Source organism: Syngnathoides biaculeatus, chromosome 4, assembly GCF_019802595.1.
Source record: "Syngnathoides biaculeatus isolate LvHL_M chromosome 4, ASM1980259v1, whole genome shotgun sequence".
In the NCBI taxonomy this organism is placed as follows: Eukaryota; Metazoa; Chordata; class Actinopteri; order Syngnathiformes; family Syngnathidae; genus Syngnathoides; species Syngnathoides biaculeatus.
In genome coordinates this window covers 5,524,201-5,546,992 of record NC_084643.1, presented here as the reverse complement: position 1 = coordinate 5,546,992, position 22,792 = coordinate 5,524,201, and the positions used below count along the sequence as shown (strand labels likewise).

Genomic DNA, 22,792 nt, shown 5'->3' with positions numbered 1-22,792 from the left:
AAACAGATTTCTCAGCAATTATCTTGCATAGCAGAAAGCCATAGTCTTTGAATTGACACCCCTGTGCAAAAAAAAAAAAAAATAATCATTTTTGTTTTTCAATGTCATTACTGTCCATGTTTGGTGTGTGTGACCGAACATGAACTGATTAAAAACAAAAGGCTAACTCTGACAAAAACTCTTTATTTGTCATGAAATCGTTTTAAGGACATGTAACAATATATTAAATATTAAATTAATTGCTACTACCTTATTGTAAAGCTGGCAAACATTTGCATGGTGCAAATATCTGAGACAGTGGATTACAGTTAACAGAAAAGTGGTCAAGAAGTACACATTACACAAAAAGTTCTCATTAGGATCCAAATGGACGGGAGAACAGTTTTTCCTTACAACCTTGGGCAGGATCTGAAGTGTTCAACTCTCAATAAAATGTTCCTGTAACAAACAACAATAATGGTGTTGGAATCAAAACAAAGTTGGGCATACTTCACAAATTATAGTAATAAAAGAAACATTTACATTGTCAAAGATCCTGTCTTCCTGTGCTAGTTGCGCATCAATGAATGTGTCAAGCTCGCAGCTAAACAAAGTATTAAACAAACTCCTATGAGACACACGCTGACTTCTATGAGATGTCTCACTGCCACCCACTGCTCTTCCTAAAGATGAAGAAAACAAATTGGCAGATGAAGCGTGTTGTTTGGCAGAGCACGTTATTTATACAGCGATGCCTCGGTTCTCGACCACAATCCGTTCCAGAAAACTGTTTGAGAAGTGATTTGTTCGAAAACCAAATCAATCTTTCCCATTACAATGAATGGAAAAAGAAATAATGTGTTCCGAGACTAAAAAATTAGGCTAAGGCATTTTTTTTTAGCTTTTCTTGAGAATAAAATGAATAGTAGAAATATATGTATTGTTTTAATAATGTATATAATAAAATAATTTCTTCAACAAGAATCAACAGAGGATTTTTCAGGTATGGGCTCGGGTGATATAACGCTTACTTTCACCATCCCAATTGTGCCTTAATGACTGAGCCCGAACAATCCTCTGTTGATTCTTGTTCAATGCTGGAATGTTCTTTCCAGTTGGTAAATAACGAACAATAGATTCGCATTTCTTTCTGTATTCTTTCATTCGCTGTGTTCGGCTTTGTGAGATGTCCATAGCGAAATGCATACGGAGTGAAAATGAAAAACCGGAACCAGAGCGAAAATGAAAACGCGGAAGAAACATGGATGGGGAAGTTTCAGACTGGCACGAATGGAGAAAAAGTAGAAAAAATCCGAAAATTCTACAAGCATGCGCATTAATCCCAAGAGGATTTTTCAGCATGGGGGAGCACTCAAACCGTCACACCGGGTACAATATGTCATTTCCATTTTTTTTTTTTTTTCACGGGGCATTCGAATTCGCAATAACAAAACGTGTCTTGGGTGGGTCAGCTATGTTATTTCCGGGATTTTTCGTCAGCGTGGGAATTCACAACAAAGCGCGTCGTTGGTTAGCTGGTCTGGCCGGGCGCGATATGTTATTTCCGGGTTTTGTCGGGGGCGTTCGAGAACAGAAGCAAAAAATAATAATAATCTAGAAATTTTCGTTCGAAAACCGACTTGTTCGAAAACGGGGACGTTTGAGAACCGAAGCTTGACTGTATTTCATCCACGTGGTACCTTGGTTAACATGACCGCGAAACTGGGGTCGTTCCTGGAGAGTAGGCGGTAGCAGGCTCGTGATGCCGGTGGCGTCTGGTCGATTGCCTCCACGTGGACGGATGAGAGGGTATTACCGGATGCAGGACACTCTGGGGGAAGTCTACATTTAAAATTAAAAAAACAAGGGCATAATTAAGAAAACAGATGAGTTGATGAAGTAACGAGTTAAGACACTTGAGGGGAACTGGACTCACTGGTTCATGGGGAAGAGAGCTGTTGGCGCTTTTATGCTGAGGCAGGTGTACGTATCATATTCAGAATGGATGTGGACGCTCACAATTTCATCGCCTGTAGAGAAAAAAACACTCGCTCAACATTAACAATACAAGACGTTTTTTTTGGGGTTTTGTTTAAATCTGCAAACTAAATTGCTCAAACGCGATACCAACCCCCAAGATTCAACTGCCTGGCTGTAAAGGTTGTGAACAGGTCAGCGTTTTTGGGAAGGCCGTTGCTGCTCGTGACCGCCACGGGAACCTTCAGATGCAAACTGTCGACAGTTGTGGGTTGCGACGGCAAGCCGAGCGAAGCGTCCACTTCTGCTTTCTTCTGTGGAAGAGGAGACGGCAACGGATCCACTGGCTCATCTGAGCTCCGGTTGCTTTTTACACACAGATGGAAGTGTGCCAAAGCAGAGAGGAGATGGTTCCAGTCCTAAGACACAAAACTGCAATGTTACTCATTTTCGGCCTACAAGCCGCGACTTTCAACCCTGCAGTTTATGCAGTGATGCTGCTAATTTGTGCATTTTTTTTCTAAGGGCCGCAAGGGGGCACTCGAGGGGAAAAGGTAAGAATGAGACCGGTGGAATATTTGTGCCGAGGAAGTGACTTTTTACCGGCCCTATTAGCGCTGCGCTGGCGTTAGCGTTGTGCTAGCGTGATGCTGGCGTGTCTCTGTGATATTTACCGGTAAGTTTTATTTTAAACAGCCCTGTTAGTGTTAGCGATAGCACTAGCTTTAGCAGCGCTAACGCAAGCGTTAAACTCTTTCTGTGTAAATATCTCGTTTTTCAATGCGGGTTTCAATGTGGGCACTTGCGGCTTTTACACAGCTGCCGCGTATGCATGTACCAAATGGTATTTCCTTTACAAATGTACTCGGCGAGGCTTGTAACCAAGTGCGCTCTGTAGGCCGGGAATTACGGTGTATGAATGACGTCGCGTCCACGTGCGATTTCAGCAGTGGACTCAAGTTACAGAATGGAGAGGCGTCAGACAGCACTTAATATGTACATACACATTATATTGTATTTACAATATTGACAAAATATATATTTGTGAAACAATATTGCTTTCAGCCTCATGATCTTTTGAGTAAGGATAAGAAAGTAGACTTCTTTCTATCTCCCTGACGTTGTATTATCGCTTTGCTGCGAGACAAAGCGATATTTCTGCTGCTCAGTCGTTACATGAAGCAGATGATAACCAATTTCTTGTCTCAGGGAAAATACATTGACACTTATTGACCAGCCGTCGGGTTGTATTTGAACTGTTTACTTGCACGCATGCTTTTTATTGAACGGGTCTTATTATTCTCAAAGTGCTTGTCCTGTCTTTTGTCTACTAAAGAGTTAGAGTTTGTCCTTTAACACGTCTTCATCGTTATCAGATGTTTTGTGTGCTGACCAGTCGGGAGAAATGACATGGGTTTTACATGCCCAACAGTTCCGGAGGACTTCTAAAGAAGTTGGATCTGGTAAACTTGTCATTGAGTTCAGCACCAGTTGGATGATGTTCATGGAAACGTTTTTTAATACATTCCCACCATGGAGCACTAAAACGATTTATTTTACCTACGAACGGGCAGATCCAGCAAGGTTGCGGTAGTAGATCCTACCACAGAAAAAAAAAAAAAAAACAAGTTATCGTCCCGCTGAAGGATTATTAGCAAAGAGGGAAAGTGACCAACATTTTAGACAAAAAACAGATTTGTCTTGGTTTCGCATTTCCTTGGTGGAGAGCACTGAGCACAAGCATCGAGTGAACGTCACATCAAAGCGACGAAGGCTCTGTTGTAATACTGAATGAAGGGGAGACTAAAACTCGCAGGTTATAGCTTTAAAATACTGATTATTTTGAAAGATTTCTTTAAGTGCAATTTTAACTTTGACGCAAAATATAATCTGATTAAATCACTGAGCACATTTATTTACGTTTCCCTATTTTTTAAGTAGAGTGTTAATGTTCAAAGTGTCCTTAATGTTGTCTTACAATAAGATGAAATACACTTTTAAGCAGCAAAACGCCTGCCACACTCCGGTCTTCCTAAAACTGCTGTAATTTTACGTTGCGTATCAAGTATGTTTTTAGGTGGTACCTGGTGCAAAATATTTTGACAACTGCTCTTAATGCTTCAGACTTTTTCAATTAAATACTCAACTTCTTCTTCTTTTCCTTTCGGCTTGTCCCGTTAGGGGTCGCTGGAGCGTGTCATCTTTTTCCATCTAAGCCTATCTCGTGCATCTTCCTCTCTAACACCGACAGCCTTCGTGTCCTCCCTCACAACATCGACATCAACATCTTCTGCCCCTCTCATTCACGCACATATACTCTGTTTTACTTCGGCTAATCTTCATTCCTCTCCTTTCCAGTGCATACCTCCATCTTTCCAATTGTTCCTTCGCCTGCTCCCTGCTTTCACTGCAGATCACAGCATCATCTGCGAACATCACGGTCCAAGGGGATTCCAGTCTAACCTCATCTGTCAGCATATCCATTACTATCGCAAACAGGAAGGGGCTTAGAGCGGATCCCTGATTCCAGTCTAACCTCATTTGTCAGCGTACCCATGACTACCGCAAACAGGAAGGGGCTTAGAGCGGATCCCTGATGCAGTCTCACCTCCACTTTAAATTCTTCTGATACACCTACAGCACATCTCGCCACTGTTCTGCTGCCCTCATACATGTCCTGTACTATTTGCACATATTTCTCCGCCACACCAGACTTGCGCATGCAGTACCACAGTTCTTCTCTTGGTACTCTGTCATGGGTTTTCTCTCGGTTTACAAAGACACAATGTAGCTCCTTCTGACCTTGTCTGTACTTCTCCACGAGCATTCTCAAGGCAAATAATACATATGTGGTACTCTTTCTAGGCATGAAACCATACTGTTGCTCGCTGATACTTACTTCTGTCCCGAGTCGAGCCTCCACTACTTTTTCCCATAACTTCATTGCGTGGCTCATCATCTTTATTCCTCTGTAGTTTCCACAGTTCTGAACATCGCCTTTGTTCTTAGAAATGTGAACTAGCACACTTTTCCTCCATTCATCACATACTTTAAATATGTGCAACAGGTTGCATATTTCACTGTCCTCTAGTTCCTTGCTCAAAGAAAAACTTGCCTCCTTCACAGTGGGAAACTCCACACTATTGTAACTGTGCGAGAAACAGAAAAACAATATATTACTCCATCTTTTTTTCCCCCTCCAGTACTTTATTAAAAGGATTTTAATGAATTGTGTGTTGTGTATCTCAATGCCATTGCTTGCCACTCAGTCATGCTAGCTGCAATTTGCCCATATGACATGATTCATTCTGCATACAGACGACAAAAAAAAAAAAAAAAAAAAAAAAAAAAAAGACTCCTTACCTTTACTGTGTCAGGATTGGGCAGAGTGTGATTATTGCTGTAAGAGCCGAGGCAGATGAACGAAATTGCCAGTGTCAGGAGACACAGGAAAAATGTGACGGCCGGTGGGTTCTGGGACACAAAATCTTTTACATTGCTAACCGGCTGCCAAGAGGCCATCATCGAACACTGTTAAACCTGGGAAAAAAGGCTAAAAAACAGAAGAAGAACACGTCACCTTATTATGGAGATTCTAGTCAAATGACCATATGTTTACTTTTGTCCGGGTTCATCAGTGTTCAGAATAAAATAAAATACAGCAATGATGTAGCAAAAAAAATGAAAAAAAAAAAGAAGTTACATGTTTTGCAAAGGCAAGAGGCTGTAAATACAGTATATTCTGAAAAAAAATATTACGCCTGTATCAGCTAATTGTAGATAATATGTAGACACATGTCTAGTATATTGCATACCTCACTATCAAGCAGGTTCCCGTCAACGCGTCATTTTTGCGAAATACAGTACTCAATAAAGCGCATATTGCTAATCTTAGATAAAAAGTTCAAAAGTTCGGGTACTGACAGGCTGAAACGTCTTTGCGACACTTTCACCGTTTTACGGCTGTGATCTGGTTGGGCGATTACAACCACGTGACCGGTGGTAAACTCGTCACAGTACAAATCAATATAACAGTACTGCAAATTAAATCAAGATTCAATAATTATTGGGTATTTTTCCTTTTTTTGGGTTTTAGAAGAGGAAAGAGTCGATCTGTTTCTGTGCAGTTTGTATTTATTATCCAAAATTTATCACCAGAATAAAATCATAATAACATCTTAATTTGAAGGATCTATTTCCTAGTCAGAATATACTTTAACCATACAGTAATCAAAAAGAATGAATAGAAAGTAACCTTATCACAACAAGGCAATAATGACAGTTTATTTAAAAGTTTAAAAAAAACTCAAGATGCATATGATTATCAAAATATCTGTTAAACAGTTAAGATTTACACAATCATTTCAAATGTATAAAATAATTCCAACATAAAACCAATATAATAGTGTGATTTTACAATTGCACGTGCAACGTGTTGTCTTTCATATTACCTAACATTGAAATCTCCCTTCTATGCTTTTATTTAGCAAATACTGTAGTGCAAAAAATATCCAGAATACAATTTCCATTCAGACAGAAAATCCTGAGAAAACAAAAAAGTATTTATGGTATCGCATTGTTTCCCTTTGCCAAAATTTCCACAGTGCTTCCTTCCACCCTTATTCCCGTAAGCCAATATTGCAATCAGGGAGCCCAGGTGACTTTAACCGGCTTGAATGCCCAAATATCAGGTTGACCCATGTGCAGCACGTCCTTGTATGGAGATGTGCTCCATTGGAATGGGGGTACCTGGTCCCACGTCGGCCCACTCACGGCGAGCATCTCGTACCGGCGAAACATCCCGTAGGAGGTCAGCTGCCCAAAACAGTTACCGCTGTGTTTTAGGAAAGCCCTAAAAATAGAGTCGTAGATTGTGTAACGAATAAATACCTTCATATCTATTCCTCCGTGGGATCTTTGCTGCAAGGCGCCAAACGGGTACGTGCCATTGGCCGGGTTTAGGTCCGAGCGAGCCGAGATGGCGTTCTCGCCGTTCTCGTGTGGATTGCAAGCTTGGCACCGTGACATGGGGTCTTCTTTAAAGTTATTATATCTAAACAGACAACAAAAAATATATATAAATGAAATCATAAAGAGATTAGGATATGTTAAACCGTGCAAAAAATTAGCTGGTATCCAGACCTCATGAGGCGCATCATGGAGGCAACATCTGTAACAGTTTTCTGGTCTCTCTTGAATATCTGAGCCCTGGGACTCTGGTGCAGGGAGAACCACGAGCCATACTTTTCCACCAGCTCGTTGAAGCCACTGGCATTAAATATGTCCTCATAGTACCTACATAAGGTTTAAAAAAATAATACACGCAAGTGTCCAAACACAGTAAAATCACATTAAACATAAATATTATGGATCCACACTTACGGTATGTTGTAACTTGCCCAGTATCCTTTCTGAAGTAATTCTTCTGTTTTATCAGTATAAACAATTTGACCCCTGGAATGTTTAAAAAAAAAAAAAAAAAAGGAGTAATGTCTTATTTAAAACCAAACATGACAAAAGCATAAAAAAATAAAGCTTTGTAGACTTACGGAATCTGCTCCAGCACGACAAAAAGGTCCTCCACGATGTCCGTCTTGCCCGGAGCGAAGTTGTTGTAATCCACAATCATCCACTGGTTGTTGTAGCTGTCAAGCATACACAGTCCAAATGGAACACCTTTATTCAAGATTTAAGACTTGTGCGATTCTGGAATTCGCGACTTGTGCATTTAAGGATCTGAAGAATTGTCGAAACTCACGTGCCGCTGTTGTACTTGCTGAACAACTGCGCCCAGGCTTTAGCGGTCACCGCCAGACGATTGGCCACGATGTTCCTGAGCCATTCCATTACTGTGCCTGTGGGTCGGACAAACCTCCACAGGCCGGGGTTGCTGTTTCCAATGGTGGTTTCCAGGGTAACCTGCGGCCACGTGATGAATAAATGGACCTTTCCGACCTGTCAGTCACTCGTATAATGACAGCCAATCACGTGGCCATGTTGTCCCACAAGCAATGCTGGTTGGCAGTAGCGTGCGCTTGGAAAACTTAATGTTACCAAGAAAATAGTCTTCAGATACGCTTGGGGAATGTGCAATTCTGATGAAAGATATCCTGCTAGATTGATTCATTTTCCAAAGTCTAAAACACAGTTGACGACGTAGCTACCATCGATTAAGGCTTGGGGAAGAGCGCACGTACAACTAAATGTGAGCAATATCAACAGGGATAGTTACGGATACGTAAATGCGCCATGTCATGCAAGAGAAATGTCTATTTGCCTATTTGGATCACATCAGACTTTTAAGACAGGACTAGGTCCGATTACGAGCCAAGTCAAATGAATACACCCACTCACTTATAAAGACTTCATTGATAATACTCGTGATCTTTCCAAGTTAAAAGTACTCGCCCTGCTTTACACGCGCAGTACGATTCCACTATTTTGTCCTGTTGGATTTCAATATGAAGTTTGCGAGGCGTCAAATGTTTTTGCGTCGATTGACATTGCGTCCTGCTCTGTCCAAAATCTTAATTCCGTGTACACATCCTTGCGTAGAATAGTTGAGACCTCTCTGTAGAACTCTCTTGGACAAGTCTGACGCATTTGGAAAAAAACATACCCCAATATTATCTGGAATACGCGACAAAGAATCGACTTCAAACATGTTATGTTCGGTCGCCATTTTGAAAGCTTGTGGGACATGGCTAAGGGGGCGGAGCTTAAGGTCCATTCAAGTAGGAAGACTAACATCCATTTATTGCTGGCTAAACTGCCAACCCCAAAACCAGTACCCTGGAAAAGGATCATGTGTCATGACTGCGAGTCGACGCTCTTACCAAGCCACTACTAAGGATGTAAAAGTCATCTCCAGAATAAATAGATCCAGGGTAGGAAGAGAAGGCCTGGATCTGACCAGGAAGGACAAGATTGTCTGGGGACAAAAATGATGTTTTTGAAAACAATTCACATGACTTCTCTTACTAAAAACACACAACAGGAGTGAAGGAAGTACCTAACGGTGAAACTCTGAAGGCAAAGGAGTATTTCTTGATGATGCGCAACATTGACTGGTAGGTACTCCAAGTGTCTTGTGACACCAGAAGGTCCTTATTATTCGGCAGCAGCTTAATGAGAGCCGAGCAAGAGCCAGATCCTAGTGGTTGACTGAGTCTGGATTTATTCAGAACTGACTCCAAGTCCTCCAGATCTCCGGTCATTTGGAAGAGTCTGATTGGTAACAGAAGGCGTGGCAAGTCATTTGTCAAGAATTGATTTGGGATTTCATTTAAATGACATCTATTTACATGAAACCAAATGGATTGAAGGATATTGGGCCAGAAGGAAATGCCACGTCTTCGTTGTAACTGTCCTCCAGACCTTTGAGCTGAAGCAGAACCAGACGGACCTGCAATGCAAAATAAAACAGTCGTTTCAAAAGAGCCCTATAAACCGTTTTCGACCACGTGACTACATCCGGGGCACGCGGCCATGTTGGATGGGTTCACTCTATTGCTTTTGCATACAGACCGCCGTTACACAAATGTTCGTACGAATGTTAAAGGTGACGCACGACGGCTAAAAAGACTTTGGAAAGTTATCGGGACTCATTAGATGTTGTTTCAAGAAACCGTTACGACAAGAAGTGCGCTTTGATTGACAATAATCGACCCATATGCCTTGGAACAACACAAATGGAGCAAGAATTTCGAACTGTGGGCGTCGGTAACCTATCCAGACATCGACTTTCTCCTCTTCTCGGAAAGCGTTTGTACCATGGACCAACTAAAGAATTACAAACGTCTGGAGGCCTACAACCAATTCATCATGCGGCGGACTCCATTGTAAGCAACCTGTGTCTCTACACTGCTCAGGTTAATGTATCGGACAAAGCAATTTAAATATGTACCGCGTGATTACAGTCAGCGTTGTGTTAAATTATGTTGATTATACCAACGAAAGAGGTGTAGATTATTATTTGTCATTTTTTGTTACCGAGAGGGAGACGAGAGAGGTTCAACCGGGATGAGTCCCAAGTGGAGCCGGTACCTCTTTCTCCACTTCCACGGCTACATTTTTAACTCAACTCACGAAACAGCTAGCGGTGCGGTAACTCGTTTCTGCAAACTTTTTGTAATAAAACAGAAAATGCAGATTTTGGAAGACATGCATTGCATTCACACACACGAGTATTATGTAGGCCCTTGGCCTTAAAAAATATTTCTCCTTCACCGAACTTAGCTCTTGCTCAGTAGGTGTGAAATTCTAAAAAGGTATCCAATACTTACCAAGAACAAAATGCTCAGAGCAAACTCGGACGTCAGGGAATGACTTGGCTTCTAGATCGGCTCTGCTAATACGAGACAGCCGCGGTTGTCGCCGTTCGGTTGCTAACCGCTCCGTTTTCTCGCACCGGTTTTTGATCACAGCTGGCAGTCGAAAGAAAGACGCCTGACAACGCCCACCTTCGTTTGGGCAACCGATAACGTAGCAGCGCGCCCCCGTTCATACGCCTTTCTGAAATGATTCCTGCTGAGTTACGGTTTGTTTACTGGAATTCACCCAACCAAAATGGCAGCCGCGTTCTCAACTGGAATCAGTCGAAAACAGTCTATTCATTTCCTACGGTTTTTATTTTCACCCTCCTCTTACATTTGTTTCTAAGGATGGCAAGAATCTTACGTGGTATATTTAATAGTCTGAAAATGTAGAGAAAAAGTGTAAAAAAAAAAAAAAAAGTCATTACTAAGAGTGATTTCACGACAGTGAAAAAGTTTACCTCGTTTTTTTTTTCCTTCTTCTTTAAAACTGATCAGTTTTGACACACAGCACAACAGGACATTACATTTTATCCACAGAAGAAAAATGTAACATACCTGGTACCAGTAAGGGGAATTTGGCTCCTTCTCAATTTGCTCCTGAATCCACTGCAGGTTGATTGTGATGAAATTTTTAAGACGATCACAGTAACCGGAATCTCTCGAGAAGGGTCCACAGTATCCCACCAGAGTGTTCATCCAGTGCTTGTAGATAAGCTAAGACAAAAAAAAAAAAAAATAAAAAAATTAATAACACCATTACAGCAAACGGAATGTCACATCTTAAGAGCAATCAAGAATCTGTAGATGAATGTTTTTTTTCCAGGCTGACCTGAGTTGTGACTGCAGCCTCCACTGCTCCGGCAGCATACGCCTGGATGCTGTCATTATATTGACTACTAGTGGTCACCTCCAAGAAAGACCACCTGACGAGGACATTGGACTCGGTGAATGCAGAACCTCATTCAATGTCATTCTTTTTAACTATACGCGTTTTTGAAAACACTATTAACTTACCCGGATGTTTGAATGTCGTCGGTGAAGTTAGCCCAGGCCACAAAATCTTCTCTATATCCATCCAAGAGAGACAGTTGCCCCGTAGTTTGGTCGATCACCGCCGTTTTTACTTCCGCTACAGCTGAGTTTTTGAATAAATCGCAACTAATTGTAAAAGCGAGAAAAAACCTGCACAATGAAGACATGTTGATGCAGCTGTAACCCATGTTTGAACGGACAAATCACGTGTGTAAGAGGGGGGGCAATCACCTGATCACCACAGTGGTAGGAAATGACGTCTCCACACGAAACCATAGACCTTTATTTCTATATACATCGTGGAGCGTGAAGTTACACACCGCCATGTTGGATGTGGCAAATCGTTCTACAAACTATCAGACTGAACGTCATAAATGACAATCTAGCGAGGGCGCAGTTATTAAATGTCCCTTATGCATTCATACACATTAATATATTTGGAAAACTGAGAGGCACCTAAAGCATCGTATGCTACTTTTGATGATGATTGTTTCCTCCATGTTTCACATAAAAGTACACACTAAACCAATGTTTATTTTTCTGATGCTTTTATTCTGTTCAACGAGGTAGCTACGAAAATGTCTTTGGTTTCAGCGCTTTCACTTCTGTGGGTACCAGAACGTAACATTCCGGTCTCGACTCGATCGAAAAACACAGCACGCAGAACACATATTGTGCATTTTTATTTTAAACACGTTTTAAATCATTCTATAAAACATCTGTATTACAAAAAAAACTTTTTTTTTCTTTAAATAAAAACAAGTTCACAGTAACATACCATGATTTATGATCATAGCATGTAAAGTAATGGACTGAAATTGCTTGCTCACAAACTGATGGCATAACCTTCAAACTAAAAAGGGTCTCAGTTCTTGCTCAAGGGTACCTCAACAGGGCTGTGAGGAAGCTGGAATCAAACTTGCGCAACAACCAGTCATCTCAACCCCTCAATTCCTGCTGTCCACTGTTTAGCCAAGACCAGCAGTTTCAGTCCTCCGCGGCATCCGGCGTTTCCATGTTTTCCAGAATTGCCCCCAGAACCTCAGCCTTGCGTTGCTTTTTGCTGGCCACTAAAATTGACAATAAACGAGAAGGGTAATAACAATAATTATTTTGATTGCAATCATCACACGCACCTTGCAGGTAGTTAAAATAAACTGACCGTGAAAATGTTCAGCTGTTTTCCGTCTTAATGTCTCCACCGTTTCCTCTGTGTCGGCCCATTCCAGGACCAGGCGCCTCCCGTAAAGATGGGTGCTGTGGCACAAGGCGGCAAATGCTTTCTGAACATAAAAAAAACGGAATATTATTATTAATAATGTAGGGTCATTTACACCAGTTTATGAGAGTGATTTTTTTTTTTTTTTAAAACATAAAGGCAGTAACCTTGGCATCCTGCTTGGTGATGAAGTCAACGAAGCCAAAACCTCTATGCTTCCCCGTTCCTGCCGCTTTCTTGGGAAGGCGGACCGTCTTCAGCTCTCCGAATGTACTGAAAGGACGAAACAAAACAATCAGTGGGCTCAACTCCTCGGCCCCTCTCCAAAGTGAGTCATTCGCAGAAGCTGGGAGTGAAAGTGGCCCGCTACCAGAAGAGCTCTCGAATTTCCCTCACGCTGGCCTGGAAGGGGACGTTTCGCACGAGGATCTTGGATCCCGTTTGCTTCTTCTCCGCCTGCTTTTTCTTGCGTGACACTTCAGACGTCCTGCACAAAACCAAAGACGACAACAACGACGACGTCTGATAAGCAGCCATGGGTGAATATTACACAATTGTAAAACAAACTAAACAATTAATGCCATATTATACGCACTGTATAGAATTGTATACAACAGTAGCTATTTATTTAAAAGACCGGACAGTGCTATCCTAAATAAAAATTACGCATCCGAATATTTTAGGTTCTCAGATAAGATAAATTGTTTCATAATTTTTAAGGGTATAGGAACGCCATACATTTTATTGGAGTTCATGAAAGGGTTTACTTATTGTGCCGGCACGGTGACTCAGCTGGTAAAGCGCTGTCCTCACAGTTCTGAGGTCCCGGGTTCAATCCCGGACCCGCCTGTGTGGAGTTTACATGTTCTCCCAGTGCCTGCGTGGGTTTTCTACGGGCACTGCGGTTTCCTTCCACATCCCAAAAACATACAACATTAACTGGATACTCTAAATTGCCCCTAGGTGTGATTGTGACCGACTGTTGCTCGTCTCAATGTGCCCTGCGATTGGCTGGCGACCAATTCAGGGTGTACACCCAACCTCCTGCCCGCTGACAGCTGGGATAGGCTCCAGCACTCCCCACGACCCTCGTGAGGATACGCGGCAAAGAAAATGAATGGATGGGTTTAGTTATTGTTACATTAATATAGATCGTGGGTCTCAAACATGCGGCCTGCGGGCCATGTGCGGCTCACGAGATGATATTTTGCGCCCCCCACCTTAATATTAAAGTACAATGGCGGTGCGCCTTTTGAGTTTTATATGGATGGCACTTTTACAGTGTTGTGTGCGGAGCAGACCAATCGCGGTGGGGTAGAGGGCTACCAGGCGTGTGACATCGACCGGCCTTGATGCAAGCAAAGAAACAATATTTTCAATGAGAAAGCTACACCAGCGTTGCCAAGCACCGTTTTATACACAAGTTTTAAACATCAGCATCCTTCATCTAATTTTGTGTTTAAAAAAAAAAGATGTTTGAGAATATAGGATTGTTTTTAATTTCCAATATTAATTCCACATAAATCCATGTGCGCCTCAGCCAGACTCCGCCTTCAGCGTCCCCCAACGTAAATTGAATTTGAGACCCCTGATATCGATGGTTGAAACGCAACAGCTGTATATCGGGCATCTTATTACTTATACTGTATATAACAAAGTCACAAAGAAAATTGTTTGAATCTCTCCGTTTAAAGAAGGGGAACTCAAAATTGTTCACTGAAAAGTTGAAACGAACAAAATTAATGAAAAATTGAAAAGGGTCCAATTAATGAAACGTGTGGGCTCCAAGATATTGAATTAAGAAAACGAATCACAGTGATCAAATCATTTCAGTAACCCTCAATGTTTCTCATTCAAAACGCATCTTTCTTTTCTTTGTATCCTTCATTTTTATGAAAACATCGCTATTTTTTTTTTAATGGAACGGTAACAACAATTTTGTCTACATGTTCATTTTATTTGGGTAAATCTTACGTCAGCTGGTGTCAAAATCAGCTCCCATGTCCCGACACGTGCGCAAATCTTAAGGCACTTTTTCTTTTTACCTGGTAGCTCTCTCTGAAATCTTCAGCTCCAACGAGTGTTCGTCCACTTTGCAGTGCTGGTTGGAGTGCAGAAGAAAAAGAAGTCATGTGACCTACGGACTCAATGATGGCAAATTTTTTCAACGGCAACGGGACAGCGAGGCCAAATACCTGAAGTTGCCGCAGGGCTTTCTGCGCTGCCTCGGGCGTACGATACTGAACAAAACCGTAGCCCATTGAAAGCAACGTGCCTGCAATTCATAAAAAAATATTGTTTCAAGCGGATCCTCAACTTTGTTTTCTTTCTACACTGTTCTATTGGTTCAGTCTGTTTATGTTTTACCACTTTTTCTCTCGATTTGACAGTGAGGAGTATACAACAAAGCAATACCTGATTTTTGTTTTTTCTTGGAGATTGTGCACGACTTAACCTTGCCACATTTGGAGAAGGTCTGTAAGAACCGAACAAAGAAGCACCATTTTGTATCATTGACATTATCTTCCCTATTATGAATCTTTGGGGAAAAAAAAAAGAAAAGAAAGTGTACCTCCTGAAGTGTTTCCTCTGTGGTGTTGAAATTTAAATTCTTGATGAAAAGTGTGGAACCTGGAAGAGGTTCATCTTCCTCCTCCTCCTCCTCCTCCTCCTCTTCTTCTTCCTTTTCTTGTTTTTCTTTCTTCTGTTTCTTCTTCTTCTCCTCCTCTTCTGCGTTCTCTGCTTTCACTTGGTTAAGCAGAGACAAAGGAGTAATGTTCATTTAAAATCCAGTTAAGCCTCGGTTCTCGAACGTCCCCGTTTTCGAACAAAAATTGAGATTTTTTTTTGCTTGTGTTTTCGAACGAAAATCGGTACTCAAACGCCCCCGACAAAACCCGGAAATAAGAAATAAGATAAGAAATAAGACCAGCTGACCCACAACGCACTGTTATTGTCAATTCGAATGCTCCTTGAAAAAAAGACGGAAATAACATAATGCGCGCGGCACATGCAGTTGACCCACCTACGATGCTTTTTGTTATTGTCAATTAATGTGCCCCCGAAAAAAAAAAAAAAACGGAAATGACATAACGTGCGCAGCGCAACTACCGCACTTTTGTTATTCTGTATAACAGCCTCTGTACACAGACGTGTCCCGGTAGTGACTGTTGTTTTTTTTTCTTATCGAGGATTACAGTATTAACGCCCAATCATGGCTCCAAAGAAGGCAAATTGCTTGTTTAAAGTTATTCTGCACTCTTGATAATAAAAAAGGTTTACAAGGCTGGGGGCCGAGTCGCTACAGATATGCCAATACACTCCCAGCCGAGCATACTCCACTACTAAAGCATACATTTTAAGCAAAAAATAAAAACATTTCTTAAATTATTTTATTATATAAAGTATTTAAACTATACATGTATTTCTACTATGCAGTTTATTATCAGGAAAAAGCTAAAAAGAATGCTTTAAAAAGCCCAATTTTTTAGGCTTGGAACGCATTATTTCTTTTTCCATTAATTCTAATGGGAAACATTGATTGGGTTTTCGAACAAATCACTTCTCGAACCATTTTCTGGAACGGATTGTGGTTAAGAACCGAGGCATCACTGTAATTATAAACAGTGTCTCCATGGGAGAGTGTGGTATGATACCTGGTGCAGGTTTGACTGCAACGAACACCCCCGTGGGCGCCCACTCCAAATACAGCGGGACGTGTTGGAACTGCGGTAGAGACAAACGCACAAACTTTCAGCCGTTTTCTCCACATGCTACCCACACACACACACCACACACACACACACACACACACACACCAATCAAAACACACCTTGCTATAGGCCAATCTAGTGAACGCTCGCTTGGCTTCAGTGGGCTCCAGGAACTCGACGATGGCGGTGAGGCCAGAGGGCGGCAGCAACACTCGCCCCAAAGAGCCGTGAGCGGAGAAGATGGCCTCCAACTCTGACACGGTCACTCCGGCTGGGAGGTTCTTCACCAAAATCACAGTTGTGCTCCTCTCTGCCGCCGCCTACACGGCAGAGACCGCAACTTAAAATGGAAGAAACGTGACCGACATCCGGCAAGTGCTTACGTTACAAAACGTACCTGACTAAAGGAATCCAAACTCACACCGCTGTCCAGCAAAAACTGCCGAGTCTCTTGGACAATCTGGGTCTCTCCCAGAGCCATTCGCACAGCAACGCTGCCTTTCGTCTCCTGCGAGGACGGCGGCAAAAGTTGACCAAGAAAATCACAGTTAAGCACAGGTTGGGTTCAAAAGTTCGACATATTCGAGTGTCATTGTGAGAAAAAAAAACAGGATCGAGTTACATGGTCCAAGACTTTGCTTTTTGTGGTGTTGTATTTCTCAGCGATGGCGTCAGCCACTGCGCTCGTGCCCAGAAAGAGTGTGTTCCAGTTGTGTGAACTAAAGGCAAAGAATTCAAATCAAAAGATGGCAAACCGCAAGAGCAGAAGAGTTTTTTTTTTTTTTTAAATTACAAATGGCTTACCTGGAACTCGAAGCTTTGTTTTTCGCATCCTTTTGCCGTTTGTAAGACGAGGAGCCCGGACCGCCAGCTTCTGAAGATTCACTCTTTTCCTTCTTCACTGTGGATGGGAGCAAGTGAAGCATCCTGCCCTGAAAAAAAAAGAATAAACAAAAGTTATTTTTTAACCTTCCTGTGATTCACCAACAATAGAATATTACAGATCATCATCAAACATACCTGAAATACGTGTCCGTCCAGCTCCGTCAAAGCCGACAAAGCATTCTCTGGAATCATGAATGTTACGAAAGCAAAACCTTTGGGTCTCTTTGTCAGATTGTCGATGGGGAAGAGCACCTCAGATAAAGGTCCTGCAATGATTTAAAAAATGCATTAATATTCTTGTCAGAGAAAGTGCCAACAGAAATCTATTACCGGCAATGTTCCCTCTATGCTGTGCAACTGCGCATTTGCGCACATGTCGCAAACTCAGCGCAGAGGAAAACAGATCCAGCGCAGTGAACTACAGCCTGACGTGTTTTTTTTTTTTTTTTTTTTAAACACAGCAGCACACTGCCTCGCTGATAATAAAAGAAAAAGTGGTGAAACCAGACGAGATTTTCTCTTTTTTTGAGTAAAAAAAGCCAAAGTAGAAAGTGCAGGATGAGATGGTGTATAATGTTAAAATTCTACCTTGGCACAACCTGACTGAGGATGAAAGCACAGATGATACAGTGCCCAAAAAGCTAATTCTGTATTTTAAATATAGGAGGGAATATAAGATTAACCCTAAAACGGTTTGGGAGCATCATTCAGCTTTCATCATGCATTGCTAAAGATATTCTGCAAGCAATAATTCAGTTTTACACCAAGAAAAACAGACGGGGATATCATTGTGTGTTTTAAAAAAAAAAAAAAAAAAAAAGAAAAAGAAAAAGTTGGAAGTGACAGTTCAAATTTATAGTTAATAGTTGGCTTGGTATGTATTTGTATTGTAATGTATTTTGTGTGTTTGTTGACATTTTCAGTGTAAGTTTGCAAAAACACAAAATTGTTCTTAAAAAAATGTTCTGATGGGAATGTGATCTGAATTTTTTAATGAGCCGTGTAACTTCAATGGATAACCACAGTCCAAACGTCTGATGTTGCTCACAGTGGTCAAAGGGGGCGCTCACGGCCTTAGTGTGTTTGCTCACACGCGCCAAAAATTAGAGGGAGCATTGATTACCGGTCATCTGTGTAGATATTTAACTTGCCATGCTTAGAAAACATTTCTTTGATTTCTTCTTCCGTGCAGGTGTACGGGAGGTTTCGGACGAAGAGTCGCCCTGACTCCGCAACATCCTCTTCCTCCTCGTCCTCCTTCAGCTTCCTGGTGAAGTTGCGGTCAATTGTGTCGTCCTTTCGGCTAGTCCTGTTCCATCCTGACGCGTCAACACGGAACACCTCAACGTAGCGCCGTCCTAAAGACGGACGAGCGGAAGCGTAAAAGCACATCCATATGTTTTACTGTTTTACCTCGCAACATGAGATTATAGCGCTCACCTATATAGTCTTTATTCTTCTTCAAGGCCTTTTCAACCTCTTCTTCAGAATGAAGATCTACATACACGTAGCCTAAAGCACACAGAAGACCTTTATGTAGATAAGGGTGCTTTGTATATCCATGGAAACATAAGACAAATAAACAATGTGTATAGAGCTCGTGCACCGACGTCACCGAAGTCACATGACTGGCCATATTGCCGGGCAAGCAAAGCATTGCTCAATGCTTAGTCGGTTGGAGACGACACGAAAATATGTCTTATAGCGCTACTCCCAGACTTTTGTCTGATACTGTTAAACATGTAGAAGGCGATAATAAGCAAAGGTAAAAATGAGACACACTTGGCAAATAGGACCCATATTTAATGTAGAAGTCGATGTTTTCGCCGATAAGAAATTGGACTGTTAATTCGCTTCCACTTGACTTGGACAACTGGATCTACACGTGGATCTGGTGAGTAAGTCACCGAGATTTACATGGAAGAATTTGAAAGTGTAGAAAAGTCTGGACGCATACAAATACTTTATTGCTGGATCTGTTCTCAATCAAGAATAAATCCCACATAGTGATGGAGCCACTCGGATTTTTTCAATACAAATACCAATATTTAAATAAATGTCCCCTGGTTTTACACAAACTCGCATTCATTAACTATGATTGAAAAACAAACAAAAAAAAAAAGACAGCAAGTCACCTCCTCTGTACAGAAAGCGTGTTGCGGCCACACGTTAAACTTCGGGAAACCTCTCCGTGACAGACATTTTTTTTAAATAATTTTTAAATAAACTGCTGGGATAGGCTTCAGCCCCCGTACACGGAAGCGTGTTGTGGCCACACGTTAACCTACGTAAACCTCTGTGTGACCAACGGTTTATTTTGTTTTTTTAAAAAGGCATTGGACTCATTTGAGAACAATGCATATTTAAAAAAAAAAAAAAAAAATCTGTCGGTGAGAGGTTTACCGAAGTTTAACGCGTGGCCGCAACACGCTTCAGTGTACGTTGGAGACAACTCCCTGTCGTTTTTTTTTTTTTTTTTTTTTTTTAAATGCATTGTTCTCAAATGAGCCAACTTGACATTATAAATACTTCCTTGGAATTTGAGATTGAAAAGAATAATTCCTAACTGAAGTGAAGTGATCGCTACACAGTCGTGTGTATTTGGTTGGGCACCATCCTTCACGTTAAATCGCCAAAATCCATCGATCTATTCTCGTCTTTTCAGGTGGTATTCTATAGAATGACCTCTTTGAATAACTCTCGGCCATTGTGAATATTCTGCTCCGGTTCAATGTCTCCCACACCGCCGAGCAGCTCTTTTTGACAGGCAATATGGCAAAATGGCGACGTCACGTGCATGAGCTCTATTAGCAAAGAAACTCTGCTTGGCATAGAATACCTGATCTGTTGCCACTTTCTTTTCTTCCAATTCTGATGGCGGCCGGCTTCTGTGGCGTCATGAACTCTCGAATTTGTTGCTATTTGCGTAACCACACATGGGCATGGCGGCGTTAATCTCAGAGTGCCATGATTGCTTTTTTCGGAAATATCGAATGTGTAATCACCTCGGTGACATTGAACGGGACTCCTCTCAGTTTCACCGTGAACTCTGTTGTTGGTTCCATCTGGAACCAAAACGGAAAACTCCACAATGACGTATATAAAGATCATTTATGTAAGGGTAGATTAAACAAATTTATTACCTCCAGCTTCTTATTTTTCTCGGCTTTCCCCTCCGTCTTGCTCTCAGGGGAAGTAGGAGTTTTCACCTTGAGGGTTTTAGCTCGATCTCCGCTCTCGTAAGCACTGTCGTTGAGCTGTGCAGGTCCGAGATCCTCCTCCTCTTCTTCTCCCTCTCCCTCATCATCCTCCTCTTCACTTTCCCCCACGTCTTCCTCAGTTGGCACCACCTTAGAGCGCAGATACTCCATATCCGACAAGCCGGACTTCAGAGCTTCTTTCGCGGTGCCTGTAAAAAAAAGACATCATTGCTACTACATCAGTACGTTACTGTTGCAGATCATAACTACTCTACGAAGGACGCAGCCTACAAAAATGATGACAGTTGGGGAAAACTTACAGTTATCTTCGCTGCCCTCCTCTTTTTCTTCACATTCATCCTCTGACTGGTCCGAGTCAAAGTTGAGGTAATCATCTGCAGCCGTTTGCTTCTTGCTTTTCGCCTTCACACCGCTCGGGTCGACGGTCTGCTGCGCCGTATCGTTCGCCCACGTCGGCACTTGGGTTCGATTCTGATGCACCGACAGGAACTCTTTGAAGCCCTCGTCCTCCTCCAGCTGACGGACGTGAAGGATACAGACAGATTAGAATTCTAATTAGAGCAAATGTAGGTGATGATGATGTAGTTTAAACCAACAATGCTTCGGCAAAACTTGGTTATAACTCATTTAACTTTAAGATTTAACGTTTAATTCTGTAACACACTCATCGAAACAACATTAGGTACACCTTTCAAGTACATCCATCTTTTATATGCCTTATCCTCACCAGGATTCACCCCGGGCTATCGCCAGACAACTGCACTGCTCATACAAACGGGGTAAAGCCGTTAAAGACAACGCTCACAATGTCACAAAACAACAATTTAGGGTCGTCAAAATAGGAAGCGTGTTTTTTTTTTAAAGTGGGATGTAGCCAGGGCACTGAATATGAATTGGTGAAACAAAGTTTTTGAAGCACCACATCCACTACATTTTTTTAAATTGAATTTAATTGTATCACATGCAACATAACATGGTTGTCGAGGAAAACACGGATTGCCCTAGCAGCTATAGAGCTCGTGCACGTGACGTCAGCGTTTTCACGGCGCCATATTTCCGGTCAAACAGAGCTCGTCGACAGTGTGGGGGACACTGAACCGGGGCAGAATATTTACAATACCCGAGAGCTGTTGTGCTGTCGGTTGTCACAACATACAAGACAGATATTCAAAGAGGTCATTCTATGGAATAGCAGCTGAAAAGACCAGAAAATATTTGATGGATTTCGGTAGTTAAACATGATGGATGGTGCCCAACCAAAATACAGATGCCTGTGTAACGATTACTTCATTTCAGGTAGGAATTATTCTTCTCAATCTTAAATTACCAAAAAGTATTTATAATATAAAAACATTTTTTTTCCACAATGCGTGCATATTGCACGATAGTCTAGTGGTGTTCAGTTGCATCACTCAGTGGACTTTAGACTGTGCAGGTGTACTTAATATTGCCCAATGAATGAATGAATGAATTTTGCTTTGGTGACAACCTCATTTAAAAAAAGGAGCAGAGGTAATTGAAAGCAACTTACATTTCCCAGTGCAGTGGTTTTCTTTTTCAACTTCTTCTCCTAAAATGACATTATATAAGTTACAGTACAATACAGATGGGGAAAAAAAAACAATATTTTAAAGCAACAGTTCAATTTTTCCTTCCACAACTGTTGGACGCCACGAATTTCCCACCTTTTTATCAACAGTTTGAGTTTTTGCGACTGGTTTGTCTGCTTCAGAGTTCTGCGTGTGTTTGCTCCAGGCTCTCGCTTTGGTGGGATCACCAAACGACTTGCACATTTCCACCTACAACGGAACGGACAAGTGTCACGTCAACAGTCACGGATTGGAAAAGCTAAATTGCTCGTGAGGCTGACGACAAGCCCTTGCCAACATACGGTCACTCTTGATGTGTCCACGAAGCTCTTGTTAAAATGCTTCAAGGCAGTATTCGCATCTTCTTCGCTTTTGAACCCGACAAATCCAAATTTGCGGAATTTGCCGTCCTTGGTGAACTTGAGCGTGCAGTCTGTGACGGTCCCAAATTCCGCGAACATCTCTCGGAACCTCTCCTCCTTCATCTGAGGACAAAGTTCCACGTTCAAATAGACTAATAGCGCACGTAATGTCACCGCCCCCCATCTATGCAGACTACTTACCCCATTTGGGAGGTTTTTAATGATGAGTCTCGACATGCTTTGGCTCGACAAACCGTCAAATGAAACAAAAACTTCGATAATGGAGACTTGTCAACAAACGAGCGTGGACAGCCTACTAGGTCGCCATGTTGAATTAGTCTTCTTCTTCTGTTTCTTCTTCTTCTTCTTCACTTTCACATTCACCTTTATTTCGCGTTCGCCTTCTTTGCCTTTCGTTGTGATAACGCCATCTAGCGGACTTGAGTATGTAGTGAAACTATAGGTCCGGTCATTCGTACAGAAAAAGTTTAAATAAG

The 22,792-nt window shown here is 41.8% G+C and overlaps 3 protein-coding genes across 5 annotated transcripts; all 3 read right to left on the bottom strand.

Moving 5' to 3' along the window:
* Nucleotides 1–167: 167 nt before the first annotated feature.
* zgc:158398 (uncharacterized protein LOC568894 homolog) lies at nt 168–5,933 on the bottom strand. 3 transcript variants are annotated; one of them, XM_061817355.1, is made up of 7 exons: nt 5,772–5,932; nt 5,320–5,509; nt 2,111–2,375; nt 1,916–2,009; nt 1,680–1,821; nt 523–662; nt 168–438 (listed from the first exon to the last, which is right to left on the bottom strand). In XM_061817355.1, exons 2-6 carry the CDS (start codon nt 5,479–5,481, stop codon nt 549–551), a joined length of 777 nt encoding a protein of 258 aa, XP_061673339.1. In that variant the 5' UTR covers nt 5,482–5,509; nt 5,772–5,932; the 3' UTR covers nt 168–438; nt 523–548. The 3 variants fall into 3 exon arrangements, with proteins under 3 accessions (XP_061673339.1, XP_061673341.1, XP_061673340.1); XM_061817357.1 differs by lacking the exon at nt 5,772–5,932 and adding an exon at nt 4,856–5,105 and having other exon boundaries at nt 5,320–5,460; XM_061817356.1 differs by lacking the exon at nt 523–662 and having other exon boundaries at nt 5,772–5,933.
* A 139-nt stretch (nt 5,934–6,072) lies between these two features.
* plbd2 (phospholipase B domain containing 2) lies at nt 6,073–11,540 on the bottom strand. Its single transcript, XM_061818354.1, has 12 exons — nt 11,289–11,540; nt 11,104–11,197; nt 10,830–10,988; nt 9,261–9,361; nt 8,969–9,183; nt 8,793–8,887; nt 7,715–7,875; nt 7,506–7,601; nt 7,339–7,410; nt 7,099–7,251; nt 6,847–7,009; nt 6,073–6,771 (listed from the first exon to the last, which is right to left on the bottom strand). Exons 1-12 carry the CDS (start codon nt 11,492–11,494, stop codon nt 6,601–6,603), a joined length of 1,686 nt encoding a protein of 561 aa, XP_061674338.1. The 5' UTR covers nt 11,495–11,540; the 3' UTR covers nt 6,073–6,600.
* A 434-nt stretch (nt 11,541–11,974) lies between these two features.
* rbm19 (RNA binding motif protein 19) lies at nt 11,975–22,656 on the bottom strand. The gene is made up of 24 exons (XM_061818264.1): nt 22,497–22,656; nt 22,236–22,418; nt 22,030–22,143; nt 21,876–21,914; nt 20,644–20,860; nt 20,267–20,532; nt 20,129–20,188; nt 19,963–20,041; nt 18,564–18,635; nt 18,275–18,481; nt 17,259–17,389; nt 17,043–17,170; nt 16,861–16,957; nt 16,636–16,746; nt 16,358–16,558; nt 16,182–16,251; nt 15,098–15,273; nt 14,941–15,001; nt 14,721–14,800; nt 14,571–14,626; nt 12,896–13,012; nt 12,693–12,798; nt 12,469–12,589; nt 11,975–12,376 (listed from the first exon to the last, which is right to left on the bottom strand). Exons 1-24 carry the CDS (start codon nt 22,530–22,532, stop codon nt 12,294–12,296), a joined length of 2,811 nt encoding a protein of 936 aa, XP_061674248.1. The 5' UTR covers nt 22,533–22,656; the 3' UTR covers nt 11,975–12,293.
* Nucleotides 22,657–22,792: the final 136 nt, after the last annotated feature.

What these genes read in the sequence shown, in the direction of transcription:
- plbd2 (XM_061818354.1), bottom strand. Translation starts at nt 11,494, where the DNA reads ATGGGTTACAGCTGCATCAACATGTCTTCATTGTGCAGGTTTTTTCTC. An exon ending in AGCAAGTACAACAGCGGCAC is followed by an intron (nt 7,602 to 7,714) that starts GTGAGTTTCGAC and finishes TATGCTTGACAG; the next exon opens with CTACAACAACCAGTGGATGA. An exon ending in TCCATGATGCGCCTCATGAG is followed by an intron (nt 7,010 to 7,098) that starts GTCTGGATACCA and finishes TTGTCTGTTTAG; the next exon opens with ATATAATAACTTTAAAGAAG.
- rbm19 (XM_061818264.1), bottom strand. Translation starts at nt 22,532, where the DNA reads ATGTCGAGACTCATCATTAAAAACCTCCCAAATGGG. An exon ending in TCCCGTTCAATGTCACCGAG is followed by an intron (nt 20,042 to 20,128) that starts GTGATTACACAT and finishes TTACGCAAATAG; the next exon opens with CAACAAATTCGAGAGTTCAT. An exon ending in AAGCCCTGCGGCAACTTCAG is followed by an intron (nt 14,627 to 14,720) that starts GTATTTGGCCTC and finishes CACTCCAACCAG; the next exon opens with CACTGCAAAGTGGACGAACA.
- zgc:158398 (XM_061817355.1), bottom strand. Translation starts at nt 5,481, where the DNA reads ATGATGGCCTCTTGGCAGCCGGTTAGCAATGTAAAAGATTTTGTGTCC. An exon ending in CCAATCCTGACACAGTAAAG is followed by an intron (nt 2,376 to 5,319) that starts GTAAGGAGTCTT and finishes TTTGTGTCTTAG; the next exon opens with GACTGGAACCATCTCCTCTC. An exon ending in TCGCGGTCATGTTAACCAAG is followed by an intron (nt 663 to 1,679) that starts GTACCACGTGGA and finishes CTTCATCTTTAG; the next exon opens with GAAGAGCAGTGGGTGGCAGT.